The sequence below is a fragment of the Nylanderia fulva genome, unplaced genomic scaffold (genome assembly GCF_048542155.1).
Source record: "Nylanderia fulva isolate GAGA-0341 unplaced genomic scaffold, ASM4854215v1 Scaffold31, whole genome shotgun sequence".
NCBI lineage: Eukaryota > Metazoa > Arthropoda > Insecta > Hymenoptera > Formicidae > Nylanderia > Nylanderia fulva.
Window position 1 is genome coordinate 934,546 of NW_028190379.1, and position 23,333 is coordinate 957,878.

General features: G+C 30.5%; 2 protein-coding genes across 5 annotated transcripts in view; both read right to left on the reverse strand.

Moving 5' to 3' along the window:
* The window catches only part of Pde9 (phosphodiesterase 9), a 268,013-nt gene extending 254,500 nt beyond the window's left edge, over positions 1 to 13,513 (reverse strand). For 2 of the 3 annotated variants that reach the window (XM_085484696.1, XM_085484694.1), the window contains exon 1: positions 12,179 to 13,513. The gene's annotated coding sequence lies outside the window, so the exon portion shown is untranslated. The remainder of the gene's footprint in view (positions 1 to 12,178) is intronic. The other variant, XM_085484695.1, reaches the window with a different exon arrangement.
* A 4,795-nt stretch (positions 13,514 to 18,308) lies between these two features.
* On the reverse strand, positions 18,309 to 23,017 carry Ada2a (Transcriptional adapter 2A). Of its 2 annotated transcripts, XM_029300311.2 has the most exons (3): positions 22,457 to 22,647; positions 19,067 to 19,247; positions 18,309 to 18,941 (listed from the first exon to the last, which is right to left on the reverse strand). In XM_029300311.2, the coding sequence occupies exons 1-3, from the start codon at positions 22,494 to 22,496 to the stop codon at positions 18,767 to 18,769; spliced, it is 396 nt and encodes a 131-aa protein (XP_029156144.1). In that variant the 5' UTR covers positions 22,497 to 22,647; the 3' UTR covers positions 18,309 to 18,766. The 2 variants fall into 2 exon arrangements, with proteins under 2 accessions (XP_029156144.1, XP_029156143.1); XM_029300310.2 differs by lacking the exons at positions 18,309 to 18,941; positions 19,067 to 19,247 and adding an exon at positions 19,256 to 21,332 and having other exon boundaries at positions 22,457 to 23,017.
* Between the last annotated feature and the right edge of the window lie 316 nt (positions 23,018 to 23,333).

The window sequence follows — 23,333 nt, forward strand, 5'->3', positions numbered from 1 at the left end:
AGCGAAGAAATTTTTTTTATGTTTTTTCCATTATAAAACTCTTTAACTCTTTTAAATAATCTTAAAAGAAATATTATTAGATTAATATAATTTTATCAAATTTATATATATAGGGTCCGCAAAATATGGCGATATTTCTCATCTGATAAAATTGATAGCGTTTATTTCACAATAGCTGTAAAAAGCTAATTGTAAACTGTCAACACATCCTAAAAAATTATGATTAGTAATCTCATCAAGCAAAAGATATAGATAACGGATGCTCGCGGAAAGAATTTAATATTTACATATAAAAAATATTAATATGTACAGAGTAAAAGCAATCGAACATATTTTATATCTTATTGTGGTAGATATTAATATTTTTATTGTGCTAAATATTAATCCGAGAAACTCAAAATGTTTCCAATACCATAATTTTCAGGGTAAATTCTAAGAGAAATTCTGTCTGCGTAGATCGATATTAAAAAATAATAATAAATTAAAAAAAAGCTCTCATTTATTCCTAATATTGATCAATGAATGCTTTAAGGAAAATCAACAATGTAAATTACAAAAAAATAAGTTCGCAATTCTATGATACGAGAAGCGCGAAGTTCAAGATCTTATCGCACATATAAATTGTCGGCTTCGAACCGTTTCATATGTATGCACTGTAAAAAAAATATGTAAATTACATAAATAATAAATGTAAAATTACATGATAAAATTATTTTATTATGTATATGTAATTTTACATATTTTTGTGTAATATATTACGTATTTTTTACAGGGTGTACATTGCGCGTCTTTATCATTATTAATAATTACATAATTGGCATTTTATGCAAACATGTGTGCGCAAATAATGGAATGTTTAATTGTCGTGATGATTAACGAAAGATTAATCTCAAATGCCTATAATCGTAAAAATGTATATTTTTCATCAAGATTACGCGTGCAAATATGATTATTACTGTTATCTGCTACTGTCACTTTTATGAATCAGCGTCAAACTGCTAGAGCAAACTTTACAAGATAGTTGCGAATAAAAGTGCCATGTTATGAAGCTATCATAATTTAGCAGCTCAATTCGAATTTTGTGAAACTGCGAAATTGTTTCACTATATCCATCAATGTAAGTCTATTAAAATTCATAAATATTCTCATTTTTTAATTACTGGATCGTTGCATTTTAAACACTTTTATATCTAAAGAATGTCGAAGCTTAGAGAGAAAGAGAGAGAGAGAGATTAATATTTTACTTCACCACCCATCATTACTTTTTCTATAATTTTGTATAAACAATTTTAATCGAAAAATTATTATATAGATGCACTTTTTCGATTTATATGAACTTAACATTCGACTTTTTAAAAATTAATTTTTTACAGAAAATGATCGTTTTTTGTGTGTAGTTATCTATAGTAACAATAATTTCGTTTGTAGTTTTATCAATTAAAAATTTTTTTAATTTTTTTAATGATTCGCACCTGACACTGAAATATCTCAAGTTCACTTGCAGTCTTTTTTACAATCGTTGTTAATGATTTTGTTTTTGTTTGTAGTTTTTGAAATCCGCTTTTTCTGATTCTGAAAAAAGAAGGGGTTTCAAAAGTGTTTTAAATTAACAAAGTTCACTCTTGACCATTTGTTTACGCAATTGTATTTTTTAAACGTGCAACTATATATACAAACAAAAGGAAAATCACGATACAAACAATTCTAGAAAAGCCTACACAAGCGGATTTTAAATATTTCAATGTCGGGTACGTGTCATTTTTTTTAATTGATAAAATTACAAACGAAATTATTATTACTACAAATAAAATGCTACATCATTTTCCGTATTCAAAAATTAATTTTTAAAAAGTCGGATAAGTTCGCATAGGTATTTTTTCATGATATAATTTCAAAAACGTCGATCAAATATCAAAATGATATTCCGGCATTTGGGACAAAATGCAAAGCGTGAAAGTTAAATAAAAAAGTCACCACTATTGGAACATATCAAGCCAATTGAGGAGACAGTTTGCGTGACTACAGCCTCTTTCTCTTATCGACGAAATCAATTTAAAGCTCGTAGTAACTCTTCGGAAGGGTAATGCGATCTCTCGCAAAGTTTGCCAAACAAGTTCTATTAAGATTAACTGAAGAAGAAGATTTTTATTATCCATTAGCTATCCTTTAAACCTTAATTCAATTTATCGATCGTATATAACTCTAGAGAATTATCAAGCTTAAATATCGTGATCAGGGATGATATTTTTTATTAGATCTTTAAATGCTAATCATACATATTATTAAAGAAATTGCTTTGTCTTGAGAAAAACATTTCAGCTTAATAAAATATTCCTAAATTCACAGCGTTAATAAAAAAAAAATGATAGAAATGGAAAGAAATTAATAACTTAATATTTTTTCTATTACCTATAGTGCGCTAGTAAAATAGTAATAAAGCAAAATATATGTAATTGAAAAGCACTGAGTAATTTAATAAATTATATTAATCGGCATATTTAATATTTCTCAATTACATGAATTTTATTTTATTACATCGCATTAAAAAGTCATCAGCAGAACTCTCATACGCAATTTCTCTTGCAATCGAGTTTTACATAAGTATTAATAATTTATCTAAAACAATCTCGTAATAGAAATTATCAGCTTTATTTTGCATAACGAGACGCAATTATGATTAAATTTCCGAAAAGTAGGGATTTCCCTCGCCTCTTCTGTCTCTCTACAAAGAGATTCCCTCCTGTCTCTCGCGCCGTATCTGCGCGCGGGTCGTTGATATCGCTCGCCTTGTGTTCTCTCGGATAACGCGCGTGCAGCGGCCGTCTACGACGTGCGCGAAACACGACGTACGCACTGCGTGCCCGTGATAATAATTATTGACAGATGCGGAGCGACTAATGCGGCTTTCGATAACTCGCCAGCCATGACGGATTGGTTTACTGATGAAGACGCTCGACGCGAACTCACAATCAGCGACAAATTGTCATCGGACAGACACGAAATTTACACGTCAAATGCACGATAATATATACATTTTAATGCGATGTAATAAAATAAAATTGATGTAATTGAGAAATATTAAATATGCCGATTAATATAATTTACTAAATTATTCAGTGCTTTTCAATTACATATATTTTGCTTTATTACTATTTTACTAGCGCACTATAGGTAATAGAAAAAATATTAAGTTATTAATTTCTTTCCATGATTTGATTTTATTTCAATTGAAAATAGCATTTCTATCATTTTTTTATTAACGCTGTGAATTTAGGAATATTTTATTAAGCTGAAATGTTTTTCTGGAAAAAATGACTAAATTAATAAATACATGTATTTATTTGAATACTTCTAAATCAATCATTTATTTAAAATAAATAAATATTTTATTTGTTTTGAAAAAGATTTTCTTATATCAAATTAATATTATTAGCTACAAATAAATAATTCATTAGACAGCATTGAAATAAATATTACTTATTCGAATTCGATAAATTTTTTTTCAGTGTACAAAAATCGAAAAATCGTCTCCAAATAATCTTAGGAATCTCCGTATTAACACTGTCTAATAATTTTGGGATACCCTGTATAATGCGTCACCTTATAGCAATTCTCAATAAAAAATAATATACGAAACATTGAATTGTATAATACAATTATAAAGAGTGAATATATAATCAGAGATGTGAAAAATGGCAAGAGCGAGCAAGTAGAATATTTTATCGCGAATCAAAAATATAAGTCGTAAGTATAATTAATTAATGTACGTTTCGATCTCTTTTGTGAATAATTTGCAGCACAATTATAATAAGAAACGTAATAATTAACGAAGATTACATAAATAAATTCGCAATGCGCAATCAAAGAAATAAAAAAAATATTAATATAAAGAATAATTAAAATCTCTCATCAAGAGCAACAGTGAATTCAAAAATATATAGCTTTAAATAAAAAACACAGGCGTCTTCGAAATATGTCACATGTCACTCTCCATTTGATAAATCAGGAAACAAGAGAAAAGAAAAATCAGCTAAGGCTTCGTTACGTTCGTGCATTTTCATACAGGAAACACTTGAGCCTTAAAGATATAAATAGATGATCGTAATACAAATAGATTATCGTAAAAAAAAACATCACGCGATGAACATGATTAAAATAAATTACACGTGAATAAGGATACGCAAGCAAAGTAATAAGATATGAAATTTCGAGAGATAAATGAATCACATTTGCCTCACGTTTAATTTATTTTAATCGTTCTCGTCAAATTAACATTTTCCTTATGATATTCTATTTTTAAAGCTATATTCATTTAAATAATTCTCGTTATTACTTCTGATGATCTAAGAGACTTCAGTATTATTCTTTATATTAACAACAATTTTTCTTATTCGATTGATTGTGATTCATTTATTTATATAATCTCTGTTAATTATTACGTTCCTTATTATAACTATGCTGAAGATGGTCGAAAAAGAACCGAGAAACGCTAATTTGTGATTACTACTTATAATTTATATTTTTGATTCACAATAAAATTTATGCATCCTACTTACTGAACTGATTTTCATTTTTACTTTCTTGATTGAATGTATTAAATTATTTTTTGTACTATTAAATTAATAGAAACATCCCCTACAGTTTATACATATATTCCTATGACATTCTTATATATGCAAATCACTTCGATATTTCACGATATCGAAAAGCAAGTGAGCTGTTTATGCTAATATAATATTTAATATTTAAAGGTATTTACTTGTTAAATTATATATAAAGCAAACATAATACGTTAACCAATATTTGATGAATCTAATAGTTTCATTCGAAAATTGATTGAAACCTAAATCAATACTAAGCAGATCAATCTTTCAATTAAAGAGGTAGCATAACTAACTTTTTTCGAACAATTTAAAAAATTGATATTTTCTATTGCATAGCTTTGGTGAATTTATTTGACTGCTCTGTATTGAAAAAATTATTCACATTATTGAACTAATCTTTCTTTAAACAAGAAATAAAAACATATTTTCTTAAAATTCCCATAAAAATTACAAATATAATTAAGTAAAAGCATATTAATATAAATTAAAAATACAAAATAAATAAAGAAACTAATATAATTAAGTAATACTTATATTATAAAAATATAAATAAATAAATAATAAGTTATATATGCACACACATTTTTCCTGTAAATAAATCAGGAAAGATATTTTCGAGTATATAGAAGCCATAACGTGACGAATAACATATGTGGCTTTCTCAATCCTTCGAGAGAGATGCATTTTCGTTAGGAATTTCCAACAGAAATGTAGCAGGCAAACATAATCCTTTCACGTCATGTCAGGGACATGAATGTTTGATTCGTTCGCAAGAAGCCACAATATAAATTGAATCACTTTTAAAATTACATCGACGTAGATATCGACAACATTCGTATAGAAAAAATTCTGTCGACAAAGAAATATGAATAAATGAATAAAATAACGACAGCGTGGTAAGCAGTTAATTATGTTATGTAGTTTCTAGTCGCAATATTTTACTTCCTCATTAATCATGAATGCTTCAAATTAACATAATTTCCCATTAAAACAATTAAAATCAGGAATTATTAAAATAAATAATGTTAATGTGTGCATACATATATAAAATAAAAATGTAGAAATTACAGTAACGTTAAACGAAAAATTAGTTCCAATTTCATGCTTTGTAACGCAAAATAATTGTCTAAATCGTAATTAATACAATATATCGAGCTGACGTTAAATATTACAGGGAAATAAATTATTCGGCTTTAATCGTCAGCAGAAACATTCATAAAGCAATTTTCATCGTTTACATTTACGGGTGAAAATAAATTTAAAAAAAATTAATTGCATTGATATACAGGAGAAAGCTTTATTTATCGTGAATATTGCAAGAGCAAATTCATCGAAATTTCTTCAATTTGTTAAAACCGCAGTGGAAAGAGAGATATGCAATTTGATAAAAATTAGAATAAAATGTCCAATGACAGGCGTCTTTTCAACAGTTGAAAACAAACTTTAAAGTTGTTTTTCGTTCTTATGAGAACAAGCTTCCGAGCGGCTTCCGAGATAAGACCGCCTTCTCGCGTTTGTTTTTCCGCGATAAAAAGCGAAAGCCTGACACAAATCGCGCGACTCGCGGAAACGAATAAACTGCGAATTTCCATTTGAAAATGATAAAATTCACGCTTCGGGGACTCGCAACTATATTAACAAGTCACTCACAATCAGAGCATGTTCGTTCGGAAAAACGTATACGTTCGCAAATCTTTTTAAAAGTAGTATAATAACATAAACGGAATAGAGAAATTTTAATACGCGTTTGTCGCTCTGGAAAATCAGTGCAGAATATAATTATTGTGCTTCCATTATGAATTGAATTCAAACAAAACTCGAAATGTATACGTATATGCAATGTAGCTAATGAAAAAGAGAACGGGAAGACAACAGATTGTTTCTACATATATACAGTGTTTGCTGTTATTTAAATAAAATTATACAAATATATATAAATGATCATCTAGATAAAACTTTGGAGCGTCATCTTGTCTTTATATGTATAGATAATACAAATATATTATCTATATCTGCATGAAAAAAAGTATTATTTTTACTAAATTAGAATAATTTTCAGATAATTTTAATTTAGAATCATAGTACATAAAAATACTTAAATAATAGAGCTTAAGCAGTAAGCGATCCAAATTTATAAATAAAAATATGAATGCATGCATTATATTGCAATATATGCATATATTTTTATATCCCTATTATAATTTACATTTTTTTTATAACTGTGTTTATATAAACAGTCTTAAAAATTATCTAGATCAATCCATATAATTTTATCTTGTATCTAGATATATTTAAAACAAAATCATCTTCATCTTATCTAAGATGAATTTACATATTTTTATATCATCTTTATTTAGCTAATTTTTAAATCCTCTAAGCACAACACTGCACAGAGAATTTTCTCTTAGAATTTACCCTGAAAATCATAGTAATCGTAGGATTAATATGTTAGAAGAATTTTATAAAAGTTTGTCTGATTAATATTTGCCACAATCAAAAATATTAATAGGTACATAGTAAATTTTACTATGTACATAGTAAAATTAATCGAGTATATTTTATATCTTATTATGGTAGAGATATTAATATTTTTATTATGGTAAATATTAATCAAAAAAACTCATAAAATTATTTCAATATTATATTGTCCCACGATTACCATGATTTTCAGACTAAATTAAAAATAAATGGAATAAAATTCTGATTGGGGTAGATTATTAATATTTTTTATTCTGATAAAAAGAATATTAATCAGAGAAACTCTTATAAAATTCTTTCAATACCATACTGTCCCACGATTAATTATCATGATTTTCAGAGTAAATTAAGAATAAATGGAATAAAATTCTGATTGGGGTAGATTATTAATATTTTTTATTGTGGTAAAAAAAATATTAATCAGAAAAAACTCATAAAATTCTTTCAATACCATATTGTCCCACGATTACCACGATTTTCAGGATAAATTCTAAGAGCAAATTTTCTCTGCGCATATATTGTACTATGAGCGCACTGTGTCGACTTTTGCAATAACAAAGGTCGGTTGATAAACGCCGGACAATCCATCTACGTAACGCAGGAAAAATATTGTGACCTCCTCTTTCCCTCTCTCTCTCGCTATAGATGCAATCGTCATAATGCACTCTTTTCCTCCGCCTTATCTTTCGCGAGTAAATTCGCTCGCGAGTAAATTAAAGTTCAACGAGCAGTGTACGTGCGCTTTCATTCATAGAAAACCGCCTGGTGCAATTTGCATTACAGCCGTCTAATTTATCATGCCCTACGCCATTACGTCGAGAGTCCACCGTTGAATAACGATTACTTATACACGAAGCGTCCCGGAAAAAGAGAATCAACGAGCACGCGTGTGTGCATTCTCCTCTCAGAAATTTTTCAATTCAATATTGCCTCTACAAAAAGTTTAATCGCTACTCTAATTACGACGTTATTTAACTGCTGACGAATATCCAAGAGTCGACGAATAAGATGCAAAAATTTATCGTTTACTTGAAATCCATTTTGCCCTCTTTAAAATTGGGTTGAATATATAGTCAAGCTTTTTGTTTGAAATATTTAATTTATTCAGTAAATTAAATCTTACGAGAAACAAATTTTTCCGATTCAATATTGCCTCTACGAAAAGTTTAACCACTTTAATTATACGATGTTACTTGAAAATAAAATTTCATAAATAAGATGCAAGGTAAGCATTCAATTAACTTAAAATCGATTTTACTCTTTTAAAAAGAAATTTTGTTAAATATGTAGTAAATCTTTTTAAGATTTATTTAATAAAATAAATCTCATGAGAAATAATTGAAGGTTTAATTAATCTAAAAGGCCAGTTGTTATTCCAACTTCTTTATAAATTTTACAGATAGCATATATTCGTATTTTTTTTTTTTTTTTACACTTATCTGAAAAGAAACGAAGATATGCTATCTATCGGATAAAATTTACTAAGAAGTGGGAACAATCGGCCTTAAAAATGGGAAGAAAACTTATATAGTTTTTTACTAGATAAATACATAAAATCTTAAGATATATGAAATTACATTTTACACTGAGAAAAAAAGTTGTTAACTTGATTAAATCGTTCAACTAATTACTATTTTGTTATTTGAATGTTACATATAGAAACATTTAAATTAAATACAACATATGAAATCCATAACATAACGTGTTTTGATTTAAATACTTACATATGTTCAATTAACAAAATTCTAATTAGTTGAACAATTTAATCAAGTTAACAGCTTTTTTTCTCAATGTATTAAAGATGCTTTTTATATGCATGCAAACAATGGATTAGATACTTGTATAGTTAACAAAACAAACTCGTATATAAAATCGAAGTGCATCAAGAAAATTAAAAGTTTGTATTTTCAAGTCTTTGTAAACGTAAAAAAATTCATTCGAACAGTTTCATCAATGTTTAGAGATAATTGCGGAATAATAAAAAGAGGGGGAAATGTATCTATTAATTTATTCACAGCCATTATTTTATGAATGCACGGTCCACACACTGTGTGTGCCCTTAATAGCCGTTTTACTCATTTATTAATGCGCCTCCATTCACCCCGCTTGTTCACTTTACAAAGCGAATCGCTCGTTTCGCGTAAACGCTGCGGCAAAATGCCAGCAACGCGATAAATTCTATCTAATGTGCTCGTAATTAAATCCACTCTCGATATATACGTAAGTTCATTCATAATCAAGAAACGACCGCGCAACGCGTGCCTTTTAGCAACCTGCTAAGTTTTCTTATGCAACAAGCGTAAACGCACGTGCTTGTTTTAACGCACGTTAACTCTGCATAAACGTACGCTTTTATATGAAAAAGGAACACACGATTTAAAATATTGTTGCAGAGTTTCTAAACAGAAAATTTTCGTGTTAATATTTACCCCCAAAAAATAAAAAAACTAACAATAAATAAATCACAATTCTCCTGACAAATTACATACAAAAATCACACACAGTCTATATATTGTATATAGTAATAAAAAAAATATGTATATAGTAAATATATAAATATACTATATATATAATAATAAAAATCTAAAAAAGATATATTTATATACATATATTAGAACGATAAAATTCAAATTTTATCCTACTTTAGAATATTATCGTAGATCGATGAATTGGTAAATCTTATAATTAGACTTGCTTTTTTCGAAAATTCGAAAGTTTCAATAAAACACAAATGTGCAAATTCTCTAATTAACAACAAAAAATGTGGAAAAGGTCAGGAAAAAAGCTCACCTATTTTATTGCTAAAATGAAGGAGTGTACGAGTTGTGAATGCAACTTAGAACATAATGCCTTACATTCAATGTAATAGTAACAATAGTGGCAAAGTCATTCTACGTTCTCAACATTTGCGTGACAAACGTACGCGACAATGTTGTATGTTCAAGTCGACAATACTGATCGCGACAATGAATCAACTCGCCTGAAGCGAGTGTTAGGCAAAATGCATTGGCGAATAACAATAATCATTTTTTTCCGCATATTATATTTTGTATGATTCATATATGCTGATATATGCATTTCGCCGCAGAAAAATACATATTCATTTATCGCTCGTTATTTATTTTATACGCAAACATATATTTCCTCTAAATTCTCCTTGAAATGCATTCAATTAATCGAATTACAAGCAAATTCATAAAATGTATTTTAATTTATCAAGTAGATCCTTACCTTTCTCCTTTTTCTATAAGTATAATATTATTTATTTTTTTATCAGAAATCTATGGGTATATAAAAATACATATTCAAAATCATCATTCGTTATTTTATACGCAAATATATGTATTTCGTCTAAATTCTGCTTGAAAATGGCAAATTTAAATTTATCGAGAGAATCATAAGTAAACTCATAAAATATATTTCAATATATATCAATTAGATTCTTTTACCTTTCTCTTCTTTTATATCAATATAATTTTATTTATTTTTTTAATCAGAAATCTATGGATATATAAAAATACTCTATCATGGATATACATATAATACCATGAATATATAAAAATATTCAAAGTCGTCGTTATTTATTTTATGCGCGAATATATGTATTTCGTCTACATTCTGCTTGAAACACATTCAATTAATCAAATTACCAGAAAATTCATAAAATATATTTTAATTTATCAATTCGATTCTTACCTTTCTCCTTTTTCTGCCGATATAATTTTATTTTTTTTTAATCAGAAATCTGATATATAAAAATACATGTTCAAAGTCGTCGTTTGTTATTTCTTTTATGCACAGAGAGAATTTTCTCTTAGAATTTACCTTGAAAATCATGGTAATCGTGGAACAATATATTGGAAGAATTTTTTAAAATTTCTCTGATTAATATTTACCACAATAAAGATATTAATATCTACCATAATAAAAGATATAAAATATGTTCGATTAATTTTATTATTTATATAGTAAAATTTACTAGTACATATTAGTATTTTTATTGTGTATAAATTATATTATGAATAAATATTGTGTATAAATATTAATCAAAGAAACTCATAAAATTCTCCCATATTGTCCTACAATTATCAATTTTCAGGGTAAATTCTAAGGAAAAATTGTCTCCATGTACGCGAATATATTTCGTTTAAATCCTGCTTGAAAATAGCGCACTCGATTAATCGAATCGAAACGCGCAAGCAAACTCATAAAATAGCTTTCAATTTATCAATTAGATTCTTATTTTTTCTCGATATACCTACTTTATTTATTTATTAATCTCTATCTTACAAAAGACTATTCTATTTTAAATTAAAAAATTCGGAAAAACATGTATCCCTTCACGAGTTTTCGCGTTTAATTCAAGCAAACTCATAAAATATATTTCAATTTATCAATTAGATTCTTACTTTTCCTCGATACCTACTTTATTTATTTATTAATCTCTATCTTACGAAAAACTATCCTATTTTAAATTAAAAAATTCGGAAAAACATGTATCCCTTCACGAGTTTTCGTGTTTAATTCAAGCAAACTCATAAAATATATTTCCATTTATCAATTAGATTCTTACTTTTCCTCGATACCTACTTTATTTATTTATTAACCTCTTTCTTACGAAAGACTATTCTATTTTAAATTAAAAAATTCGGAAAAATATGTATCCCTTCACGAGTTTTCGCGTTTAATTCAAGCAAACTCATAAAATATATTTCCATTTATCAATTAGATTCTCACTTTTCCTCGATACCAACTTTATTTATTTATTAACCTCTTTCTTACGAAAGACTATCCTATTTTAAATTAAAAAATTCGGAAAAACATGTATCCCTTCACGAGTTTTCGTGTTTAATTCAAGCAAACTCATAAAATATATTTCAATTTATCAATTAGATTCTTACTTTTCCTCGATACCTACTTTATTTATTTATTAACCTCTTTCTTACGAAAGACTATTCTATTTTAAATTAAAAAATTCGGAAAAACATGTATCCCTTCACGAGTTTCCGCGTTTATAATTCCAGTGCGAGAAAACGCGCTCTTTCTCGCCATCGGAATACATTTGAAAACTCTGCGATATGAAAAAGTCGACTCACTTTTTTCTCGAACACCTCCAGCGACGAATCGTCCTTCGGAGGCGCGTCCACTTCTCGCCGACTTCCTCTCCGTTGCAGCGATGCAGCGCGGAGAGTGCAGGGTGTGCAGTGCGTAGTTATCGGTTGCAAGAGTCCGTCCCGCATAAACAAAAACACAAACTCGCGACTAGTTCGAGCTCTTTCACAGGCGACGTGCGTCTTTCTCTCTTGCGCGGCCCGGTATCACTCGCGCGCCGAGATTCTCCTTTTTTTCGTATTCGTTCGCGAGAAAACACGCAACGCGAGCGAGCGAGACGGCGAGCTGCAATCACGAAGGAGTCAGGCGCGAGGAAGACAGAGATAGTGACAGCGAGAAGAGAAGAGAACCCGAAGAGGGAGAGAGAGAGAGAGACCGCGCGCGCACCAAGTGCACGCGTTCGAATATGCGAGAAAGAGAGAGAGAGAGAATAAGAACGAAGATGGAGAATGACGCGACGAGAAAGAAGGATTGGACGAGACGGGCAAAAAAAAGAGCGAGTGATACTAGGAACGGCGCGATAAGAAACGCGCGAGTTTCCTGCACCGAAGCAGGCCTCCGAGAGGGAATCGCGTAATAATCAATAACTCGTCGATATATCGATCCCACGATCCCGACACTTGATCGTCGCCATCGTCACACATCGTCGAGATTATTCTCGCGTGGCGCGAAAACGGCTAACTTCAAAAGGATCCTTCGGAAAAATGGTGGGACGCGCGCGGGATTTTTGTTGCGAGGCTCTTTCTCGCTTTCGAGTTCCTTCTTCCTCTTCCACCGGTATGTTCCTGCCCAGGATTACGATCGAGCAGGCACTGACCCCACGAGACGACGTCGGTGCGAACGAGAGAGAGAGGAAGAAAGGGCGAAAAAGATGTAGGGAAAGAGAGGAAGAACGGGAGAGCAGAGAGAGATATAACGATAAATAAAACGAAGAAAAAGACGAAAACGTCGGAGTGACGAATCACAATACCTCGATCTGTTTCGCAGCGTTCACTTCCTCGACGTAACCTTTTTCGCGGCTTTCGGACACGCGGGATTTTCAAAAACCAGCGAGTCGAACAAGATACACCGAGGGAGAGGTAAAAGCGCGCACTCCCTTCTTTCTTTCTTTTTTCTTTTCGCGGATTTTCGCACCAATTTCACACGTGTCGCGGAACACGCGACGTTTCCTGTTCAAGAGATACTCCGTTGGAGGGAGACGACGACGCGAAGGGGTCGTCGACAACGGCGACGATGCGCGGTGGAGGCGCGCTCGCGGAGACCGAGGTGCGTCAGCGTGTATCTCGCGCGCCGGTTCAGAATGCACTGACTATACTGCGGAGCGGCTCCGCCGCGACGCGGCGCTTCGCTCGCGCTCGGCCAGCCTCGGCCGCGCTCGGCCGCGCTCGGACGCGCTCGGACGCTGCGCCCGATCGCCGAGACTCCCGCTGCCTCACTGCATCGCCGACCGTGTGCCGGGCGGGTTGACGGTGAAGAGCGCTCTTCGGTGGTGAAGACCCTTTCGGCGAATGTGCCTAGAACAAAATACATAATATATGCATATTAAAAAATGTATTATATGTATATTCAAATAGGTAATATATATTGAAAGACGTAATGTATGTATATTAAAATATATATAATGTGCGTTGGAGAACAAATGTGAACTTATAATAATTCATAACTATTTAATATTTAATACATGCCAATTAGTTTCTGTAATATGTTTTCTCTTAGATTTTTAAAGATATTCTTATATACCTAGAAGCTATATAAAAAAAGAATCTAAATACTGATTTTTTATTTTAAAAATGTCATTAAAAAGGAAAATACGTAATATGGATATACATATATTAAATAATTAAAATACGATGTTATATATATATATAAAATAATAGAATACGTAATATATATTAAAATATATATAACGTGCGTTAAAGAAAAAATATAAACTTTAATAATTCATAACTATTTAATATTTAATAGAATAATATGCCAATTAGTTTCTGTAATATTTTTTCTCTTAGATTTTTAGAGATATTCTTATATACCTAGAAACTATATAAAAAAGAAATCTAAATATTGTTTTTTTATATTAAAAATGTCCTTAAAAATTAAAATATGTAATATATTATATGTATATATATAAAGTAATAGAATACGATATTGAAGAAAAAATACAAACTTATAAATATTTAATAGAATAACATATGCCAATTCGTTTCTGTAATATTTTTTTCTCTTAGATTTTTAGAGATATTCTTATATACCTAAAAGCTATATAAAAGAGGAATGTAAATATTGATTTTATTTTAAAAATGTCCTGCTTTAAATTTTATTTCAATACTTATTCTTTTTTAGGATGATTACACAGAGAGAATCTTTTCTTAGAATTTATCTTGAAAATCATAGTAATTGTGGGACAATATGATATTGAAAGAATTTTATAAGAATTTCATTGATTATAATATTTATCACAATAAAAATATTAATATCTACCACAATAAAATATTTTATTCGATTAATTTTACTATGTACATAATATTAATATATGTACATAGTAAAATTTACTATGTAGGTACATATTAATATTTATTATAATAAATATCAATCAGAAAAACTTATAAAATCTTCCAATATATACCAAATTGTCTCACGATTACCATGATTTTCAAGGTAAATTCTAAGAGGATATTTTTTGTATATAAATCTAATTTTTAATCCTTGAGCTTTATTTTTTTGATAGATGTAAAGCACATTGCGTTTGCAAAAAAATATATTATTGATACGAAATGCAATATATCATTGTAACAATATACATTGTTGGACAATATATTGTTTCATGGCTCATAGTTACATAACTACGTATAATGCAGTAATCGTGGATTATTAATTACTGTTTCGTTGAACTTGACAGCTTAAACCTCGCGTTTAAAGGCACATTAAAACAACAGAACCGTATCCGGCAACATCATTAATCTAACAATCGTTATTTAATACTTGGAGCTGTAAACTTGCTTAAAAAAGAGGAGTTTATTAAAATTTTAAAATATTGAATTGCTTTATGCAGAATCGTAAATCATTTCGAACAATATCGGAAGATCTTACTGAGATCTCGTCCAGAATACTATTGATTTTTCGATCTGAACGAAGATTAAACTAAATGCAATTTTATTAGCCGAGAAAAAAATTGTTTCTAATTGTAATATGCATGAATAAAATTCTTAGTTTGCTGCGCGCAAAATATACTCCAATTTTGTTTTCATGAGTTTTGTCTCCACGATGTTATTGACGTTCGCTAACGTCAACGTTATTCTACTATCGTCATATAAAGGCAACTCTACGACATCGAGGCATTGTCGAGCATACACGTTCGCGTGTATACATTATGCAAATTGATTCCATCGATTGGCCGCCAGACTCACCGCGCGAATATAGACTTGTTGCGCGTTTCACTGGCTCTATTCCGGCCTCGGCTCGTCCTGCAGTTTGTATTTGCTACGCAATTCCAAGAAAATAATGTCATAGTAAAAAAAAAATCACGAGCGTGAAAATAACAAGTCTCTTAATGCAGTGATTCAAATTACAAAAACGAGAAAATGATTTATTTAAAAAGTGATAGAAATTGGGATCATTATATAATTCCAATAAAGCTAAAGGCAAAGTGTCTATCTTTTCGTAGAAATTTTATATAATAATTCTTGCATAATTAACACATTAACAAAGATTCCAAAGAAATGTATAAAATAAGAGTCAATATCTATTTTTTATTTATCAGAGTGTCTACTCAAATCTTGTCAAAAATTGTCTAAAAATTTTTTTATTTTCCAAATTTAAAATCCAGCTAAAATAACATTTGTAGTTGCAACTTTTTATAAATTTCTTTATTGTATGCGCTTTCTAATATTTTCTATTTATACGATTGCAAGATAGAAAGTTGCTAATGCATTGTTTAGCATTTAATATTGATTTATTAATCGTAAAATTAATTTGGATAATTGCATATAATGAACATATCATCATTATATCTAAACGCTAAAAATATATGCAAAAATATGAAATATAAAATGTAAAATAATTTATTATAAACATCTTCAAAAGAAAATGCTATTTTTTAAATATTATTTCAAAATTAACAATTTTCTATGAAACTTACATAAGACCTTGATAAAAGATTGTCAATAAAAAATCACATAAGATTTTAATAAAAACTTAAATATTAAAAAGATGTTTTAAACACATGAAAAATACTAAAAAATAAGAGTAAAATTATCAAAGTCACAATTTTCGAAAAAAATTCAGAATTTTAATAAAATTCCATGAGAATTCCTGAATTTTTTTCAAGGTAAGACAAAAATCCTGATAATCCCTTTTCCCTATTTTTCCAGAGAATAAACACTCTAAATTTATATTTTCTACTTAAATCATAGATAATAATAGAATCTTAAAAAAAAACAAGATTTCGTAAAAAATTACTAAAATGCGCTTTGAATAATGCGGATGCTATTTCGAGGTACGATCGATTTGATCGGTCCCACAGGGTTCGGATAATGTTTCCCCAGGAATCGTTTCGATTCCGCTATCGACTACCAGTAGGACTCATTTTCGCTGAGTTTACGGACGATTAAGGGTGGTCATAATCATCTTAAGAGGCCTCTTCGTAAGAGCAGTCCTGTTGCCGATTACTACATGTCGCGACGGCGCCGCTCTCTTTTCGCCACTCTAATGCGAGTGTCATTACATGACCGATATTTAAACGCTTATCGCGATATCGCACGTTGCGTTTGATTAGGGAAATTCGTGCAAACGAGAAAATTTTATAGTACCAATTATATATAACAAATATGCTCCTAAAATGCTTGAATAATTTGAACAATAACTGCTTTATAAAACATATGTAATATAATCTTATTGAATAAAAATCCCGTAATTTTTTTATATGGTAAATATTTTCAAGCAATTACAAAAATTACTACAAAAATTATATTCATGTATCTTTTCATTCTGCTTATGTTAACAGACGTAATTATACAGAATAAGATAATATTCAACGGCAAGAACAGTTGATCAACACAACAATTATAGATAACTTGACCAATTATAAATAATAGATTTCTTTGTACGAAGATTTTTAGACTGCAAATGTATTTCTTACAATTAGCAACATTTGAACTTCCGTATAGAAATACTTTCTCGATTAAAAATGTTTTATTAAATTTCAATTAAAAAAATATACATGCATATATTTTTTATTAATATATTAACAATATTTTTTATTTATCCTACAATAATAATGCCACATTATAAATTCAGCGAATAAAGCAAGTCTTCGAAGAAAACGTAAAATCTATTGTAGATGAAATATTTGATTTTCATAGTCATCTTTTTTTAATTTAATATTGAAATTAAAAAATTCGCGTTGTGCACGATTTAATATTTAGTGAAAATTCAAACGTCAAAGATGACACGTGTGCCGACACGAGAAAAAGACCGAAGTCGATGATGTAAATCTTTTTGTCAAAAAAATAAAGTAGCATATTTTCTTTTATCCTATATATGTTTTATAAGAACGCGGGAATAATATATTTCCCGCGAAAATAGTCGGTAGAAAAGAAAACCACCGAGAGATCTCGCGAAGATCAACATGTTTTAATGCAAAGAGTGAAGAGTGGTTATTGGGATTCGCGGTAAATGATAGGTAGAACGACATCATCGATCCTTATCGCAAGCTTGACTTTGCTTGACTAAAGAGAGCAACAAGGCTTTGCTAGGGAGAGCGGGTCACCTTGCTGCCGGTTATCGCAAGAATGCTGCAAGATGAGGGCTTCATGCCAGGCCATAATTATCCTGCTAGTAATACGCGGTTGTCGTCGGCACGATTAGCGTCGTCTTCTTTCGCGAGTTGTCTCATCTTGTCGCAAATTGCCGGAATTGGGAAACTGGATACGATTTCTCTGACCGCGCGAGTAAGCTTCTCACTTTTTTTTTCTTCCAGACATAAATGGTGATCAATTTTTTAATGCGTAGAATTTAATAAATTTATTCTGTCGAAATAATTATCAGCAAAAATTATTCGCATGAGAGAATTCGATGAAATATTCCAACATACGTTAGTATGAGAAAATTAATAATTAATAAATCCTTAGATATTTTTATAGTACAATTATGTAGGTACATACATATCATTGATATAATAAAATTATTTCAAGTTCTTAGTTCACAAAGAAAAAAGAGATAGAACATTGACTTACTAATCGATATTACCGGTACGATAAGAATTGATAACCTATAGTTTAATTAGTGGTCGTAATAATTGGAGCTGTCACAGGAATCTAATGCAATAAAATTTCATTATAATATCGATAAAACGAGGTTAAAATAATATTTAATAAAACCTTATGCCAGAGAGAATGCCTACAGTAATATATGAATAAATTAATATACGTATCAATTTTTCATTAGAACAAACTTTATGTTATAAAGAAATATTTCGCATATTTATAATAACTAGAATGATATTCACATTTACATTTTTGACAAAAATACGAGAAAAGTCGTAAAAATTGTTCAAAAAATTATATAAAATTTATTTCTTAATACTGTAGAGATCTTTTTGTTTGTATGTCATCCAATATCGTTCTGAGTTCTTCGTCTTCCAGACGTCCCTCCAAACTAGGAATTAGAGCTTTTGCCTCCTCCGGAGTTTCTGGACACAAATTAGCTAGTGAAGCAATCTCGAACTTATGCAGCTTCTTCTGCATCAATAAACTGTAATAATACAATTCATCTTACGTTAATTGCATCATTCATATTTCATTACATATGTATGTATGATAGAAATATTTTACACAATATTATATTTTCTACATTAATTTATATGTATAATATATTACCTTCTAACGGCTGCGATTGTCTCCTTATTTTTCAACTTTCCAAATCTATTAGTGTATGTCAAGCTCTTCATAAAAACATCGGAAAATTCTTGCTCTTCTTCCGCAGATTCATTTTGTGCCTTTCTATGTTCTAATAGCATATAAACTTCCGATATCAATAATGTTTCCGCATTTTCGAATTCTGGGAAAAAATGTGATCTTAATGTTTCACTAATGACAATTATTTTATTATATAACAAAATTGATGTGTGAGAATTCGCAATTTTTTCGCGAAGTTTGTGCAAATTCAAAAACTTTATTAGAAAAATAATTTCTTAATTCATCTTAATTCATTAATAAAATGAATCACATAGAATAAATATATAAAAAGAAACATATTTCTAATAATTAAATTATTTAATCACATTGTCAGAAAAATCGCATTTCCTTAGTAAAAAATTTTAAAAAATATAAAGATAAAAATAGTAAATATCTTATTGTATTGTATTTTTACTAATTGAGCATATTAAAATAAAGCTTTTATATTGTCGACATTCACTTATTACGATCACTAATATTCTCAAATTTTAGTCAAGGCTTTAAAAAAAGTATCTTACTTAATTCTATTGCATAAATTTACTGTAAATCATAATTGATTGCAAAATAATATAGATTACTGATTGATTTTTGTAATATTTAAAATAATAACGGCAATTCCAATCGCTTTTAAAGAAAGTAAAAAATATTAATAAATACATGTATAAAAACTTGATACTCTAGAAAAGTTATTTCCTCTAAAATGCAAAATTTTTCTTAAAACAATGACATATCTAACTTAATTCATAATATCACAGTATCTGCATATCGCGCGCTACGCATTGTATCGGTTTACTAAAAAAAATTAAATATCATTGAGCCGGCGGCTTATTGATATATCCATTTTCTACCAAAAAATCATATATTTTTCGCGTTTTGTTCACGTCGATTTTCAGAAGAATACGGGCCTGCGCCAATCTAAGACTGCCGTTTTTCTTGCTTTCAGTTATCAGAAGCTGCTTAAAGTCCAAGTAACTTTCGGGCACCACTCTCGCGACAGAGCAAAGCTCTGTCTCGTCGGCGCTCAACTTCTCGAATCCCGGTAAACCCTTTACTGTCAGAGGAGGCGCGGACTTGCGTTGCATGTTTCCGGGAATCGAGCTGCTGCAGGCGGCGAAACCGTCGGGCAACAGACTCCTCCAACTGTACTCTGGATTGCTCATGTACTGTTTTCTCTCCCGCTCGTTTTCCTGCCTCAACTTGCTCAATTTCTTAAACATGGGGACGCTATAGAAGTGCTTGAGTCCGTTTCCCCGGAAATCCAGAAGTCTACTGATCCGATTCTTCAACTCGCCGACGCGATGCAGACCCTCCATGAGAAAATCAAACTCCATTCCGTCCACGAGTTGCATGAATATCAGCAATCTCTCCGCGAGCGAGCGCGTTATCGTGCTCTCGTATTTCTGCGTCCACGACAAGGTCTTGCGGAAGATGATCAGTCCGTGGTCGCGTACGATTCTGTGTCTTCTCAAGCGCTCCTTCAATCTGTTGTTGTACGCCTGCACTATGGCCGTTTGCAAAGCCCGTCCTAACGCGTACTCGTCGTCCTCCGGTTGAAACTCGTCGTACTCGAGATCGGCCACCAACGATTCCGCGTGATTGTCGAAGTTCACCTCGAAGTCGGACCTAGCCGCGTTATAACCGGCCAACAGTTTCCTGTTAATCGTGTCCGGGGCGAATCTGGGTGGCTCCTCTAGATCTTGCAACTTGTACAGATAGGGGATCGGTTCGCAAGTGAACAAGCTGGCTCTGGTGTCCTTGATCCTTGGTAGACCCGGTAGAGTCTGGCTGTCTATGTAGTGCTGCAGATAATGCGTCTTGCATTCCTCAGAGGACTTTCCCTGTATCCTACGTCCTACATCAACCCAATTCCCGAAACCACATTGTTGTACGACGTCCAGCAACTCGAGTTCCTGCTTAGCAGTCCAATCGCTACCGTCGATCAGGGGAAATTCGTTTTTTATGATCACATAATCGTGATCGTTCTTATGCTCGTTCACCTCGCAGCCTTTCGCGAAACAAGAGAGACATATCTCGATGTTGCTGCATACGGCACAACGAATATATGGCTCCACAAGGCTCGACCTGCACACGTGGCACGTAGGGTCTGAAGTAAAAATTTCGTCCTTCAGAACTGACACCTCGAGTTCTACGTCATGCTCAAGCCTGTCTCTCGCACTCAGTGAACAGTCTGAAAGAGGAAATTCGTTACCTTAACCTTCACCACTCGGATGTGCAGGTATTTTTAATTTGCAAGCGCAAAAAACAAAAATTCAAACTTGCTTAGAACTGCGGAGATGTAAATTTTATGTGATAAGATATTCAAATCTAAATTTTACATTAATTAATATTTTTTCTTAGAATTCTCTCTCAGAGATACAAATCAAATTTTATTAATTTAGAACGTGTTGTATAACATAGATTTAACTATATATTTCTTTCATCAGTGAAACACTAATCAAACTTTATGTCTCTTTGGCTATTCATATTCTACAATATATTTACTGTTTTCTATGCATATTTATGTACATTTTTTTAAAAGAGACTTATTTTTTGTAAATACAAAATATTAGATAGGAAATGAGCTAATAAGAACCAAACACAGAAAGCAAACTTATCCTAAAATCTTCTTTCTTGAATGTGAACATTTTAATTCTTTCTTTGGATTATCTTTAGTAAACCAATTGACAAAAAAATTACGGAAAACATTCATATATCCTGCTTCTTAATCTTGTTTTTAATTACTTGATCATTAACTGTTTTGTATATCGCTGACTGCAATTATACATATTTCGCTTCTTATTCTTCATTTCATTTTCAATCTCTTGAAGATTTATGGAAGGCGTAAAGTGAAAATGAAGAGCAGGATATAAATTCTTTCTGTAATTTGTTATCAATTAATCTGCTGAAAATTATCCAAAGGAAAAATCAAAAGTTAAATAAGATTATAAGGTAAATTAGCTACGGCTGGTTCTTATTAATTTTCTACCTAATTTTTTATTTAATATAAAAATATTAAAATATCTAAATCACACTCAATATTATCATTTATAATAAATACAAATTGCTACAATGTGCTTGCTCTGTATTCTCCTTTCAGACGTGCACAAAACTTCAGAATATAAAGTAGTTAAACATATTTTCACTTTTAACGTGGCTGCAATAAAAAATTCGACAAAAAATTCAGTTTCAATAGTGAAAATTAGACTTTCTTACCAAACTGCCGACAAAAATATCACAGAGGTTGAGAAGCGAGGTTAGCTTTATACATACCTGCAAGTTTGTATACAATACAATCAGAAAATATACACATACCTTTCGGAAATTGTAAATCCGCCGCATCCTCTTCCGTCATGTCTGTAATATTCGAATTAGCCAGCGTAAAAATGCAAATGTACTCGAGATATTTACTCGAGAGCTTCAACAATAAACCTGGATCAACGCTCTTAGCTGGAGAAACTTTTCCTAACCTGATCAATCACACGTGACAGACTCGTATTCGGTATAAAACGAAGGGCGCTCTTGGGCCCACACAAATTTTGACATATCTTTTCTCACATATTAATAATATACGAAATATATTAAATTTATATTAAACGTAAATTAATGTTACATATGTAGAAACTAATAAATTTTATTAATTTTCTGGAAAAAATTTTCTATATTTCTTTCTTTCATTATATTCAAGGCCCTAATCATACCATAAAATTTCGATTTCAGTTTCGTACGCTACTAAGGGTCAGTCACTGACTGTCACGCGACTACGCATGTGCGAAAATTCCCTCTGTCTGACACGTGACTTGTATGGAAACACGCGGTATTTTCAAGCTGTCAATGGAGAGACAAGTCGCGTTTGGTGGCGCAATCGGTGGACGAAGAAATGAAATGTTTAGAGAAAGTTTGTGGCACCAGTCGATAAAAGTTACAAGTCTCCTTATAACTTTTCTATATTAATTATTATTATTGCATTTGCACACAGTGTCTATATTAAAAAAAAAAATTATTCTACCATTTAAATAAATATACAATATATTAATATAATTTATACAATATATGTATATACATATATAGCAATATATAGATATTTATTTATTTATATTTATATATAATTTATACAATACGTATAACAAACTAAAAGAAGCAACTAAACAACTTAATAAATTTATTTAACAAACTATATTGTAGTATTATT

What these genes read in the sequence shown, in the direction of transcription:
- Ada2a (XM_029300310.2), bottom strand. Translation starts at nt 22,496, where the DNA reads ATGACGGAAGAGGATGCGGCGGATTTACAATTTCCGAAAG. An exon ending in GGATTTACAATTTCCGAAAG is followed by an intron (nt 21,333 to 22,456) that starts GTATGTGTATAT and finishes TTCCTCTTTCAG; the next exon opens with ACTGTTCACTGAGTGCGAGA.